The following is a 15,048-nucleotide window of genomic DNA, read 5'->3' as shown; positions in this document are numbered from 1 at the left end:
TTAATATTATTTATATTAGTTATAATTGTAAGTAAAAGATTATCATTTAATTAATATTTTATATTATCTTAAATATAAGATCAATGAGTGAGTGAGTAGCAGGTAGTTGTTAACTTTATCTATAGATTAAAGTAAGGTTGATCCGATTTTAAAGCAATATAGAGTATTTAGTTTACATAAGTATCTTTCTGTCCTAACGCTTGAAGAGTAAGAAAAGTCTGGAGAAGTAGCTTTTAAACAAATAGAACTTTTCTTTTCTCTAAGCTTTAGGAAGAAGAGAGAAAGACCTAAAAGATCGAGTTTTAGTAATAAGTCGTGATTTATCTACAATAAATTTATATAATTATATAGGTATTTATTTAATTATTTATAGTTTGGTAGTATTTATGAAAGGCAGGGAGAAGGATAGATGAGTCATTGGTTAGTATATTTATATAGGATAGCACATGAGCACTATTAATTTTATATGTTAGTTAATTATTATGTTATGGAATGTTTTTTTATTTTATTAATTAATATTTTCTCTGCCTTCCTTAACAGCATCGAATCACCTCTTCGTGCATATCATGAGTTCTTGCCTATGAAAATTCATAGAGATTACTCTGCAGTAGATGTGTAGGAAATTTCACTAAATTTTCTTGATTTAAATTGCTATTCTTTAATCATTTGTTCTTCGAAGCTGGCAAGGAAACCAGGAGGAAATGCTATGTCTAGATCTGGGAGTACTTGATTACTCATCTTTGCTTCCCATACTTTTTTCTATTTCAATATTATGATGGAGATGATATTTAACTTTACTAATGTAATTGGGATTGTTAAATTTGGTTTACGGCTAGCTGTTCTCTTTCAGTTTTACTTCCACCATTGTGCTTTAACTTAATGTGGAGATTCATTGAAATATCAGAACCGTAGCTTTTTGAGCAGTTTTCATATGGGCACTATTTTAAATTAAACATTAATCAAAAATTGTTTTGTTTTTTATTACAAATTATTTTTATTAATTAGCTTTAAAACAAAAAATTAACTTATAAATTACTTTAAAATATTTATTAAAAATATTAAAATTTATTTTTTAAATATTTTTAGCACTGATTATAAGCAATTAAAATGAAAAATTGAAACTGTTTTTATTTATTAGATAGAGAAGCGATTCTAATTTTTTGTAAGCAAGACAAATTTTTCTATTGAGTATTTTTCAATTTTATAATTTTGAGTAATTAATTTATAATCAATCGATTCAAAAAATTTAAATATTCTTATATTATTTTTGAATAATCCACAACTTAAAAGGAAAAACTAATTTATTTAAATTAAACAAATTCAAAATATTGCTTGTGAAATTCTAAAAAATATAAATTAATAATTAGATCAATTTACTAATTTCATAAAATTGAATTGAATTGAATTGTAAAAATTTATTTTAAATTATTCAAATCAAATTACTATTTAATTAATGTAGGATTGATTGATTATCATTTTGATCTAATTTTTTTTTTGGTGATAAATAATTTGAAAATTATAGTAGCTCCTTTTAAAATGAAATTGTGTAGTAAAATATTCAAATAAATTAATTCTAAAGTTATATTGGCTATAAATTTAGATATTTGTTAATTAATTTGTTTGGTAAATAATAAATTTTTTTTATTTTAAAGCTATTTGAAATAGATTATTTTGGGTAAATAAATAATAAAAATAAATTATACTCTGAATTCTTTGTTAATTTCTTGTGCGCATCTTCTATTTTTTTTCTTTTGCTCCTTAGGAGACTCTTATCTTGATTTGAGCTTGTCATTCACGAGTTTCTATATAAATTTAAAGATGAGTTAATCAAAACCAACTTATTAAAATCAAAATTATACAATTTAGTTAAAAAGATTTAAATAATTAATGGATAATATGTAATAATATTTAATCAAATGACTCCGCGAAACTCTGCCAAAAAATCAAAAAATAATATATTAAGATAATTAAAAGTAAAAATTAATTAATAATGGATGTATTTGATTTTATTATAATTATTCTTTGTTATTTTTTTCAAATGAAATTGGATTGTTTATTCAGATTACAAGGTCGTTTTTCCTTCTAAAAATTTAGGGAGAAAAGGATTGAAAATGATAAAATAAGCAACAGAGCATATATGAGTTTTTACTTTTTCATAAAACTCGCTCTTAGAATCATATTTTTAGATTAATTTTAAGGGACATAGGAGACAAGGTTTATCTTTATGAAAAAAAATCGATGGTAAAAAGAAATTACCTCAAGCTCGTCGACTTTGCTTTTAAGCTCTTCTTTGTCTTGTATAAATTCGTCAATTGTTTATATGAGGAAATCGTGTTAGTTTGATATTTCTTCAAGTATTTTTTTCTGGTTTCTCTTTTACTCTTCTGCTGCTTTCTCTATCAAAATTTAGAAAAATAATGAATTAAGAATAATATTTGTAATTGATTAGAATATATCTGATGAAAATTTTCAAAGAAATTTCTTTGTTATTTAAACATTCATTTTTCAGTGGGTCAATCGAACTGCTTTTCCCGCTCTCGATACCTCTCATTGAGTCAATTAAAATTAATTATAAAATGATCTCTTGCTATGATCAGCAAGCGGTATGAGGAAGATGTTATTTATGACTTTTATAATTTTAAATAATGATGAAGTCTTTTTACCAAGATTGTAAATTAGGTTATCAATAGGTAGTTCTTATGCAAAGGTTGATTTGTAAGGATTTGGATCCACTATATAATTGGTAGAAGAGTTAGATACTTAAGAAGAAGTGGAAGAATATAATCCTTCATTGTTCAGAGAATCCATTTTAACATTTGGCTTAAGTATACTAGGCACTTGTATTTAATTGTTATTAATCTTCTACTTTAGCAATTAACTTTACTTGGCAATCATAATCGCATCGCCAAGATTCTTAAGGTTGAGAAGGAAACTTAGAGAATCCATTATTGAAAATTATTTGGAAGAAAACAGTTGACTTTATAAAATAGATTTTATTTGTTGCTCTGTATATATGCAAGTATATCTATCAATTAAGAATTTAAGGAGAGAGAGTTAATGTACCTCTTTTTAGTTTTTGTATTTGTTTTATGTTTTTGTTTTTTTTGTTAGTTTGTTTGTTTGTTTTTGATTATTTGATTTTTAGTAATTTAATTTTTGTTTGATTTTTGACTGATATTTCAGAAAAAAGAATTTTGGTTATGGAGCTAATTGGTGCGAGCAAACATATACTTTCTTTCATTATTTTTATATGTATATTTTTTGCTACTATCAAACATAAAATCAATCATTATAATATTTTTTTTATAAGCAAAACAACAAAATCATGTATGAATAAAGCAGGGCATATAATATAAAAACACAAAAGCAAGCAATTAAAAGCAAACTGTTGATAGAAGTAAAAATAGAAGAATCTATCTTTATAAGATAATTAAATAAATCAATCAATAGATTAATTAATCTATAGGTGGGGAAGAAATGAAATGTAAAATTTGCTTTATATCAAATGAAATTCTTTATATTCAAAAATAGAAGATGAATACATGAAATTAATTATTCATTCATTCATTCATACATACATACATACATACTTATTTAGTTTAGATTTCAAATAACAAACAAAAAAATTCATCTTTTAAAGAATCAGAAAATAACACTCTATTTTTTTTGAAATATTGCAATTAAAAAAAGCAAATATATTTTTTTTTTATGAAGTAGTAATTTTAAGTCATAGCCATATTTTTATCTATATTATAATTCATTTCCTATCATCTTATTATGCCCAATAGCAGTTTCAACTTACTGTCTATATGAATAAAATTTCTAATTAAATGAGTTAAATTACTGATTTATGTTTTTATTAATTAATTTTTTACATATTATTTGCTATTCTTATTTACATTCGATCTATAAGAAAATTGATGATCTCATCCAATCAATATATATATATGTAAATATACTTTTTAGATCTAGTTCATAAAATATTAACACTAAATTTTCTCTCATTCTGTCTGAAATTTTATTTTCCTTTTATTTTATGTGATATTCATTCGTATTTAATTTGATAATTGCAAATTCTCACATTCATATTTTCTTTTCATTATTTGTTCTCTTTTGAATAAGATAATATAAAAAATAAATAATTTTTACTTTAAAGCATTAGCTATCTCATCATTGAATAATGACCGACAAGATTTGTCAAAAAACTGAACTTAAAAAATAGTATTTAAATTCGTAATTAGAAATTTGTATAAAAAATATATGAAGTATCATGAATTTGAAAATTAAATAACAATTTGTAAGTGAATATTATCAAATTTATAAAAAGTAACTCATATATATATTTTGAATTATGAATTAGAATAGAAAAGCCTAAATTATAAATTTAATCATTAGTAAAAGTTTATATAAAAATTTCTCTTTTAAATGCATTAATTATTTCAGCGATCTCTCTTCTATTTCCTTCCATATTATTGATTTATTTATTATTGAATATTTTAGTACATATAAATAATTTTTAGCTTGTCTCATATTAATTTTGTTAGAAGTGATAGAGATTCAATTATTTATTAGTTAGTATTTTATTAAAAATAAAATAAAGCTGTTTTACTTTTTAGAAAATAGACAAATGTTATCAGCTTGATTGGCTGTCTTACGTTAATCAAAAGTATGTAAAGCGTAACTTATTTTTCTATTTAAAAGTATACATGAATACATTTACTTTATTTCATTTTAAAATAATTATTTCAATTTATTCCTTTTTAAAAATATGAAGTTTTATAAAATAGATCGAATTAATTTAATAAATTCTGCTGCAAATAGCAATTATGACAGCTTTTTAATCTTTTTTTTTACTAGTAATGATTTATTATTTTGAGATTCAAAAAAAATTTAGATGTTGATTTGATAAAGTAAGTTTTTATAAAATTATAGAAATCTTAATTTTCTGAGTAAAATTAAATGAGCAGCTAATTAATTTCAAAATTTTGAGATTTCTACCAAATTTTATAATAAATAAACTTTTTTGATATAAAAAATCATTTATTTTTTAAAAGATACAAAATAAATTGCAAACGTTTAACTGAATATTTCTTGTTAAACTTAAATTAAATCACTAAAAATTATATTTTTTTGTCTTACATTTAATTTTTTGACTCAAATAATATATATTTGTTGATTACATGCTTTTAAAATAAATTAAATTATTTAAAATCTAATTTAAAAATTAGACTTTAGCTAGAATATTTCCCCTATTCATTATTTTATTATCAATACTGCCTGAGATGAACATGCTAAATACTATCCTTTACTTCAAATACTTACTTTTAGTGCTTCAGTAACATTTTATTTCTTTTTACTAGCTCTATATAATCTTCTCGTAGTTTTTAATGTAAATCTATAAGCCTGGCAGTCCCATTTTCTATTTTTTTAATTTCTTTTTTATTTATTTTAAATTACTTTTGTATGGCTTTAACATCTTTCTTAAGAATAATATATTCTTTTTTTGTATCTTTCAGTTTTATACTAAATTATGTTTATATTTTAAGATGATTTTTCATTTAATCATCTTCTTCATCGTCGTCTTCTTCCTCATCATCGTCATCATCATCCTCTGAACTCAACTCTTCCTCTTCGTCTTAGTATTCACCAGGTTCTTTATTCATATTTTTTTCTTAACCTTTATCATTATTGTCAGTAAACATGTAATTCCATTACCAAAATTAAAAATATTTTGCTCTATCATTCTATCTCTCTAAAACTTCTTAATCATCTTCATCATCTGATTCTTCATCATTTTCAGTTTTTTTATTAAAACCTTCTTTTATGTCCATTCTTTCAAATTTATAAATATATTCATCAAGACACATCTCTACATCATCTAATGGAAAAAATTTCATAGAATACTATCTTCTTTTATACTCTCCTTTCAAACTTTTACTGTAAATCTTTTTCGTTACTGAATCAAAATAGCTTTTTATAGTTATTTGCACATACAAAAAAAGCAATTTTAATTTTTGCATAATGCCTAATTTAACTTCTGTTAATGGTTAGCCATTTGAAGGAACTGGCTTTATAATTTATTCATTTATCTACCTTATTGCTGTTTATTACATTTTTGAAGTTTTTTTTTTCTTGTGACTTTTTCTAATTCCCTACTTGTCATCATGAGTTTTAGAATGCTTTTTTTCTTAATTTTAAATATCTTTATCATCATTTTCATTTCTATTAATATCAATGTTTTTGCTTTCATTTTCAATCACCTAATCAGAATTTTATAGTAGCATATTTATTTAATTTAAAAATCATTTACTAGTTTAAAAATTTTTATTTTCTCTCTTAGAAAACTTTAGCTTTTTAGAATTATATTTTATAATAGTTTGTTTATTTGGATATTAATCTTACAAAAATAAATAACTTTTTAATTTAAAAATTTTAGAATTCCTTTGAAATCAATTGATTTTCATTAATTAAAAAATAACAATTTAAATTATTTATCTCAATAAATAGAATTATTTATTATGGAAATGTAAATTAAATTTTTTTACTGTTTCAAACATTTTTTATTCAAAAAAAAATGATTTTAATTTATTATCATTAAAAATATTATTTTTTTTCTTAAAAATAAACGAAATAAATCTCATAGAACTTTTCTTGAAAGCTTAAAGATTTTTTAAAAAATTTTAAAAGCACTTAAGCTTTTCAGACAAATAAGTTAATTAGTTAGTAAGGAACAAAAAGATACTGCAATTAAATATACCTCTAATTAATGTCATAAGATAAATTTGTTTAATTTATTTATAAAATAGAATTGGTTGGTTATTTTGTTGTATAAATAAATAGAATATTAATGGGAATTCTAAAAACCTATATACTGCAGACAAGTAATTTTATCCATAGCTTATTAACAAAATCAGAAAGTCTCTTCAATATTTACAATCAATTTAATGCTCGCTTTAGCGTTATCTATGTTTTATCTTTATTAATTTTTAAAAAATTGCTTGAGAGCGATATATAAGGTAAAGAGAATTATATTTTTTAATTATTTTTCTTTTATCCCTAATTCATGTCAATCTTTGAGATTCATAAACTACCAATTTGGATCTTAGTCGAGCTCATCTAGTTTAATGCCATCTCCGAATCCTATATAGCCTAAGTTAGTAAAAGATCTATCTATGAGATTTTAATCGATTTGAGGAGTGTATTTTCCAAAGAATTTATCATCCTAAAATTCGCTTTTATCATCGCTATCTATGCTAATATCGTTTTCTGATAGGTCACCGTCAAAATTATCAGAATCTTCTGCTTCATGTGACTACAAATTTAAATCTTCTTACTGAAGCAATTTCTTTTTATCTTAATATCTTATAAATTCTTAATCAGTATATTTAAATAAATAATTGGGTTTTGTATGAATCCATTTTGTTTGCAAGCATTCATGAGCACTTGCTCTGTCTAAAGGATTAGTTTTTAACATTACCTGCATAAATTCATCAAATAATTTGGCTTCTTCTTCTTTAAAGTGATATCTAAACAATTTTATTTTTTGATATTTATTACATTTTTATCACAATTACTCAAATTTATATTTTAATTACTTTTCAATTAACACGTTCAAAAGAGGCCAATAATGAAGTGAAGGAATTCTTCTAAGATTGCCTTACTTATCAAAATATTTTTTTGATTTAAAACCAGAAAGAGCAAATTTCTTAGTAAATTTATTGCAGAGTTCTTAAATCTTTTAAAAAAAAACTTAAATAAGCTAATTTAATGTCTAAAAATATTTACTTGTGCAATATGATCATCATTTTTACTAAAATTTGGACCTTTACGTGGCTCAAAAAGAAAATCTCCTGTTAGCATTTCAAATATCATACAAGCAAAAGACCACACATCAGCTGTAGTGTCATAATGGACTCCAATAATTGTCTGATATTTATGATAAATAAATTTATTTAAAATAAAAATTCTGTTGATTTGAGTAAATTTAATATACTTCAGGAGATCTGTATTATCTAGTTTAAATTTCTGTGGCGAAATGATGATGTGTCCAGCATGCATTACCTAAATCAGCTATTTTTACCCTTACATTAGTTTAGAGTCTGTCACCTCTACCATTCCAGCTTTAATTACATTTTTGTCAATTCAATTTTTTTAAAAATATATGAATTTTACTTGTCAAATTTGTAGCGAATCTCTTCAGGAATATCTTCTTCCTTAACTTCTTCTTCTATTTATTGCTTTTAACCTTCAGCTTGCTTATCTGTGTACATATAAAAAAATATAAATATAAATAGCTTTAAAGTAACACTACTTACCATTTAAATTATTTTGTTGTTTATTGCTATCTTGATCATTTGTCTATTTATTCTTTTCTTCTTTTTCTCTTTGTTTCTTTCTTTTATGAGCAGCTTTTCTTCTTTAATTCTTTTTCTACTTTTTAGTTAAATTTTTTTTGTCTCCTTAGTTATTCTGATTAGAGGCAGCTGTGGATGTTGCACCTTCTTCTTATTCGTCATCATTGTCATTATCATTATCATCCTCATCTTCATTTTACTGATCCTATTCTTATTTTGATGCTAAGTTATTTTTATCATTCTATTCTTATTTTTAAGGATTTGGATTTTAAGCTGACTAATTCTAGGAATCCGTTTTCTTTAAGTTAAAAAGAATAGGTTTAGATATCAATTTAGTTTTAATTGTATTGATTTTACTTATTGCCCATTACAATTGCTATGATTTTCTTTTTATGAATGACCATTTTGCTTTTACTCTTCTTATGGATCTAGGATAGGTACTTCATCTATCTTAATTCCATGTGCTTTCTGATAAAATTTAATTCTTTCTTAAAACTTTTTTGAATTTTCTAATTGCCCTTTCTCCACTATTTATCTCTAACAATTTAAATTATTGTTTATTATTTTACTAAGTTAAATAATTTTTTACAATCTCTTCTTAAGTGAGACAAAGTAGCACATTTTCTGGCTTTAAATCAGTGTGTATAACTCCACAATATCTATGAAGAAAATCAAGACCAATTAACACTTATTTAGCTATAATTCTAGCTAAGTGCATTGGAATACCTTTATAATTATATCTTTTAATGATTTCTAAAAGATTAACACCAAGGATTTCGAAAACCATGCAGAAGTGATTACCATAAGGACCTCTGAATACAAAAGAATTAAGCAGTTAAACTACTTAGCAATCATCCCTTGTAAACGTCTTTTTCTGCTTATCCTTAAATATAAATAAAGCAAATCAATTTTAGTTAATGTAATGTCTTAAAAATTCATCTTAAAATAACTTTTTTTCACTAAAAATCTAAATTTTCAATCAGTTTTTAACCTAATTTTAAGCAAGTTTCATGATTTTAATGAAATTAGCAACATTTGTTTTTCACATTTAAAGGTTTATTTAATTATTTAGTAATTTTTAATTTCAAATTGTAAATAATTTGCTTTTTTTATTTTTTTGTTATTAATGCAGTTGCTGCTTATTTGTAAAAACGCTTGCTTATAGCTCTATCTGAATTTTCATTTTATTTTGCTGATCGAGTTTACTTTATAAAAATATTTTTGTTTTAAAAGATATAAATGGATTACATCTTTGTAATATTCTTTTAGCTGATGAATCCATTGAGGGTTACTGGCTTATTTTGCAACTTTTTGAAGAATTTCAACTTCATCATATGCAGCTTCAAGATAGTGTGGAGCACTCTTTTGGATCTTTAGAGCAACATAGGTATCATATTTAAAATCCTTAGATAGCCAAACGGTGGAGAAATGACCCCATCCTAATTTTTGGATGATCACATAACGCTTGTTAATAACTTCACCTATATGCACTGGATGATATCTAATTTGATATAAATAATTGTGCTTTAATTACTTTTTGAAAATAACAATCGTTTAATAAATGATAAATGTATCTAAAATATTCATTTTTTACCCTCCAATTTTATAATCTTCAATGCCTTCATCTTCGCTGTCATTTTCTTCATCTATATTGTAAACTTATCTATTTTATTTGTTTAATTTTTTAAAAAGTTGGTTTTAATTATTTCATAATAAATACTTATCAGATTTTGTAGTCAGTCCTTCCATTTCAGGAACCCCTAAAAAATCATTATTTTCAAACTAGATAGGAGGAGGTTTCTAGGGATTCTCCTTTGGAAATAATTAGAATAAAAAATTATTAATTTGAGTTCAAAAAATGGTAAATAAAAAGAGAAAATTTTATTTTTGGATATATCTATTTGGCATTTTTTAAATTACATGTTGTTCTTAATGGTTTTATTAATGAGGTTTATCATTAACCAATGCCTCATCTTCGGCAAATTTTTTAGCTAAATTTGGTTTCATTAATACTTTAAAGTTGCAAATCTTGCTTATAATTGATATAAAAGTGAGTTTTAATGTAGCCTAAGTCTAAAGTACACGCTAAAATTGTATTATTAATCTATATTATTTTTTCTCTAACACAATGCTTTCTTTTGTTTTTGCTTTCAGCTTTACAAAATTTTATTATTATTAAACAGGATTTTATTTTTTCAAGATATTTTTAAAAATATATTTCATGAAGAAAAGCAAGCCACACTCATCAGATATTATTTAATTTAAATTAAAACAGTTTGATTGATTTAGAGAGTTTTCAAATATTGTTTATTCATTTATTTAACATTTTTTGATTATTTATAAAGTTAAATACTTTTTCAAACCTATTATGCAGTTAATAAAGCTAAGCAATTTTTAAAATTTAATTTTTATAAAATATTTCATCTTCTTAATATTAATAAATAGATAAATAAGTGAGTACAAATATTACTATAAAAAGTACAACAATATCTTTTTTTTAATTTATTTTTTATTTTTATTTTATAAACTAATTTAAAGTTTTTTGAATTAGAAATGTTTTAAAAAGCTTTTTTGGATATAAATCTGCTTAAAGAAAGAAATTTTTTTTTTTAAATTTATTTCATCATATTTTAATCTCTAAAAATATAATTTATAATTTTATTTATATTGTAGATTATATTACTATTTTTCAGCATAGATAATATGTAACATAAATTTATAAATACTGAATACACCATTACTATGTTTCCAATTTTTTAATATTACCATCTTGTAAGATTTTAATTCTTCAATTATGTTTATGATTTTATAATTTTATTTATATTTTATTGTTAAATGTAAATCAGTTAAAGAGAAATTGAATTTAAAAAGATCAGTAAGATATTAAATGATTTTAACATAGATTTATTCATAAATAAATTAACTAAAAAGTTATAGCAATAAAATTATAAAATTTTAATTTACAATATTTATTTTTAGTATTTATCAAAAACATTTGATTTTTACCAAAAAAAAAATAAAGTTACTCAGCAGATTTACGTACTTAAATTGAATATCTTTAGATCATTTATTTTTTTTACTTTTAGATTAAAAATCAATGCGAATTATTGAAAAATAATATTTGGTTATTAATTAATAAGAAAATTAATATTAAAATTCTTAATAAATTTATTAATCGTTAAACATAAATTAATTTCAACTAAAAATTAGAAAAAATATGGAATAATAATAAATAAGCAGCAATGATATCTAGCAAATTATAAATTACTTGAAATCAAATTTATGTGATTTTATTTTCAATTAATTGGGTCCTGACTAAAATAGTATAGTAAATTTACAAAGTTAGCTAATAGTAAAAATGCCTTTTATAAATGCTATCAATTAATGATATTTATTAAACTATTAGGAATAGAGATTATTAAATTTCAGGGAAGGCTAAAAGCAGCTGCTTAACACATTTATTAAAAAATATATCGCTCTTACAAATTGTTATACTATATCTAGGAGTCGATTCAAATAGATATTATTTTTAAATGGCAGCAGCAATCAAAACAATTTAGGTTTCGATCTACTTAAATTTGAGTAAAAAATTATATAGTTTCTTTTAAAATTTAATATTAATAGTTTATTGTTTATTTATGCTTACATTTAAATTAAATAGTCCTTAGTTAAAGCAAATTATATCCAAAATACCAAATAAGTATGGATAAATTGATAGAGAAGTTTTAGATAAGATTGATTATTATCAAACAGAATATAGTAAATAAAATCTAATGGCATTTGAAGATGATATTTAATAATCCAATTAGCAAAAGTTTAAAAAAAATATTTTTAAAAGTTAATAAGAAGATGATATGCATTAAAAACTGAATAGAAGTAGCTCTTTTATAGATTATAGAAACTCAAATAGCTTTTAAAAAGATTTCAAAAACTATGTTAAAAGTAGAAGCAAGAAAAATTCTTCTGTTTTCGAAGATTAAATATATTAAAAAGATAAAACTCCTTCCAATCAGCAGTAAAGTTAAAGATATACTCGCTCTTATAGTCAAATCAATTTACAACGCAAGAAATAAAATTCAAGTATATAACAATCGGTAATTGATTTAATTTTTAAGAATAAATTGATTTAATTTATCAAAAAAATAAATTCCAAACCAAATTTATTTTATACTAATTCAATATTTATTTTAAAAATAAAAATCTATCAAATAAATAATAAAATTTAAAGCAATCAAATCTATAAAAATTTAATAAATAATTTACTTTAGAAATTTCAAAAAAAATTCGTTGAAAAATGTATTTTATTTAAAATTATTATAAAAATTTTTGTTTAATAAATTAGGAAGAAAGTGGAAGTTAATTTAAGCATAAATTTAGCTTAATTAGTGGGGATGATTAATAAAAAAGCCCTTATTTAAAAAAACATGGTAAGTAGAATGAAGATATACAAAATCACAATATTCGCAATAACTTAAAATAAAACCATCTTCTTGAAGTTAAAACTCCTTATTTAAATCCTAAAAATAATTCATAATAAAACGATGAAAATGAAATAGTTAATTAATTACTTAGTGATTCTAGTTTTGATTTGAATGCTTAAAAAATTTTAACAGAATCTAGCTCGTAAAATCATAAGTATTTTATTTCAAAAAAAAATTAGGAAAACTAAACCAACCCATAAATGGCTCTAAGCAAAAGCAAATCTTAAAATTTATTGAATGATAATAAATAAGTAAGATTATAACAGGATAATCCAAATAAGAAAATTTACTAAAAAAATAATTTGATTAGCGAAAATGACTATGATTCATAAGAAGATATTTTAAGAAGTGTCTAAATAAGCTATAATAATTATGCAAAATATAAGGGAGATCCTTAATTATAAAAAATAAACTTGTAATCATCACCTTTAAAAGAGAGAAAATCACTTTATAATGAGAAAAAATCTAATTAGTTATCATAAAAAAACACAGAGAATTCAAATCTATAAAAATAAGCCATTAAATAAAGTTAAATAACTCCTATAGATACTTCAATTAAACAGTAAAATTTTTAAAACTAAAAATTAATTTTAAAATTATATTATTAAAGTTAAATAATTTAGCCATAAACCTATAGATATCTTGCATAAAGCAGATCTAAAGAAAAGTTAACGAAAAGTAATACACAAAACAGATATATTGATGATGATGAGCTTTATACAGATTCATCTCCAATTTACATAGTTAATTAAAATTATGAAAAAAGATAAAATTTGTAACCCTATTTCAATGAAATAATCATGACTCATTCTAGAAGACAAAATAGTACTGGTAAAAACTATGAAATATAAGTTAAGTATAGAGTTAAAAAAGATTTTATAGATTAGTGTTAATAGTAAAATGTACCCATAAAAGAAGCTTTGTAAAGAAGAATCGATTATATTTAAAAAGATGGAAGTTTAGCAGTATTTGAGAAGCCTACAGACGAAACCTGTATTTAATCTTTCAAGCATACGTAACTTAATAAAAGTTTGTCACCAAAGAAAAAGTAAGATCTAGAAAATATTTTATAAAATATAGAAAATTATGAAGAGTCCAAGAGATCATCAATAAATAATAATACATATAATAATTTTAACAAAATTGATAATAGATCTCAATATAATTTTGAAAAAAACCTCACTTTATCTCCTTTACCTGATAAAAATCTTTAGGCTCAAACAATCCAAATGAATGACTTTTTTACTATTAATTAATGTCTAAGTAACTAAGATTTAACTGAAAATAAATCATTTAGCTAATAAAGCAGTGTAACCAATAGAAGCAGTGCTTTAAATTAAATCGATAAAAATTGTTTAAGTGAGCCATAAATTGATACAAATAAAAGTAGTCCAGAACCTAAAAAGAAATCTTCTCACAAATATTTTTAAAAACATTAATCTAGGAAGAATTAGTCTTCTTCGTCTCTAAATATTCCTACTGATTTAAACATCACACAATCTCCTTAATAATCTGCCTTTGATAAATCTATTAAAAAGCTTAGCATATAAAGTAAAAGCTAATTAAATTAATATGATAAGTAAATAAAAATACAATCTTAAGAGCAGTTAATTGAAGAATTATTTTAAAAAGAAGATTTTATTGGATTAAGTGCATAAAATTCAGAAAGAAAATAACATTAAATACCCCAAATTTAAATTACAGATAATTCTTAGAATTCATTTAGAAATCCGATTTTCTATAAGCCAAGTGAGTTTTATATAAAATAATTAAATTAGTTGAAATGATTAGGTTTTAGAAGTAAATAATAAAGTAAAAATGCAAAAGTTGTATAAAATATAATTATTATATGTAAATTTATAAAAAAATAACAATTTGATTTTAAAATTTATTAAATTATTATATATTTATTATATTTTATATACGTAATAAATCATTTTTTAAAACATTTTAATAAAAAAAATTTCAATTAATTTTTGAAATTCTTAATGAAAAATTTTTAAGATTTCCATTAAAAAATAAATGAATGATATAAATTATCAAGCTTCGTAGTATATTTAAATTGAATAAATATTTATATATAAATCAATTGATAGTTTTTAACAAAACTTAAATGATAAAAATTAATATTTTAAAAATAATTTACAAAATAAATAATTTTTTTAAACGAAAAACATTTTGATTAAATAAAGATAATTAATTAATTTATTTAT

General features: G+C 22.0%; 4 protein-coding genes across 4 annotated transcripts; 1 reads left to right on the top strand and 3 right to left on the bottom strand. All coding sequences in view use genetic code 6, as the record gives it.

Moving 5' to 3' along the window:
- Positions 1–588: 588 nt before the first annotated feature.
- TTHERM_00217200 (zinc finger, C2H2 type family protein) lies at positions 589–2,946 on the bottom strand (the record flags this gene model as incomplete). The annotated part of the gene is made up of 5 exons (XM_001020491.3): positions 589–759; positions 831–938; positions 1,704–1,802; positions 2,257–2,396; positions 2,664–2,946. 5 exons carry the CDS (start codon positions 2,944–2,946, stop codon positions 589–591), a joined length of 801 nt encoding a protein of 266 aa, XP_001020491.1.
- A 2,321-nt stretch (positions 2,947–5,267) lies between these two features.
- Positions 5,268–6,284, bottom strand: TTHERM_00217190 (hypothetical protein; the record flags this gene model as incomplete). The annotated part of the gene is made up of 1 exon (XM_001020490.2): positions 5,268–6,284. The coding sequence occupies one exon, from the start codon at positions 6,282–6,284 to the stop codon at positions 5,268–5,270; it is 1,017 nt and encodes a 338-aa protein (XP_001020490.2).
- A 782-nt stretch (positions 6,285–7,066) lies between these two features.
- TTHERM_00217180 (kinase domain protein) lies at positions 7,067–10,550 on the bottom strand (the record flags this gene model as incomplete). Its single annotated transcript, XM_001020489.2, has 12 exons — positions 10,275–10,550; positions 10,075–10,166; positions 9,949–10,017; positions 9,603–9,855; positions 8,944–9,237; positions 8,712–8,891; positions 8,316–8,652; positions 8,173–8,260; positions 7,994–8,120; positions 7,786–7,926; positions 7,596–7,735; positions 7,067–7,526 (listed from the first exon to the last, which is right to left on the bottom strand). The coding sequence occupies exons 1-12, from the start codon at positions 10,359–10,361 to the stop codon at positions 7,067–7,069; spliced, it is 2,268 nt and encodes a 755-aa protein (XP_001020489.2). The 5' UTR covers positions 10,362–10,550.
- A 989-nt stretch (positions 10,551–11,539) lies between these two features.
- Positions 11,540–14,647, top strand: TTHERM_00217170 (hypothetical protein). The gene is made up of 5 exons (XM_001020488.2): positions 11,540–11,706; positions 11,761–11,936; positions 12,016–12,448; positions 12,697–13,397; positions 13,446–14,647. The coding sequence occupies exons 1-5, from the start codon at positions 11,572–11,574 to the stop codon at positions 14,620–14,622; spliced, it is 2,622 nt and encodes an 873-aa protein (XP_001020488.2). The 5' UTR covers positions 11,540–11,571; the 3' UTR covers positions 14,623–14,647.
- Positions 14,648–15,048: the final 401 nt, after the last annotated feature.

This window comes from Tetrahymena thermophila (assembly GCF_000189635.1).
Source record: "Tetrahymena thermophila SB210 genomic scaffold scf_8254564, whole genome shotgun sequence".
In the NCBI taxonomy this organism is placed as follows: Eukaryota; Ciliophora; class Oligohymenophorea; order Hymenostomatida; family Tetrahymenidae; genus Tetrahymena; species Tetrahymena thermophila.
This window is presented reverse-complemented; position numbering and strand designations above follow the sequence as displayed.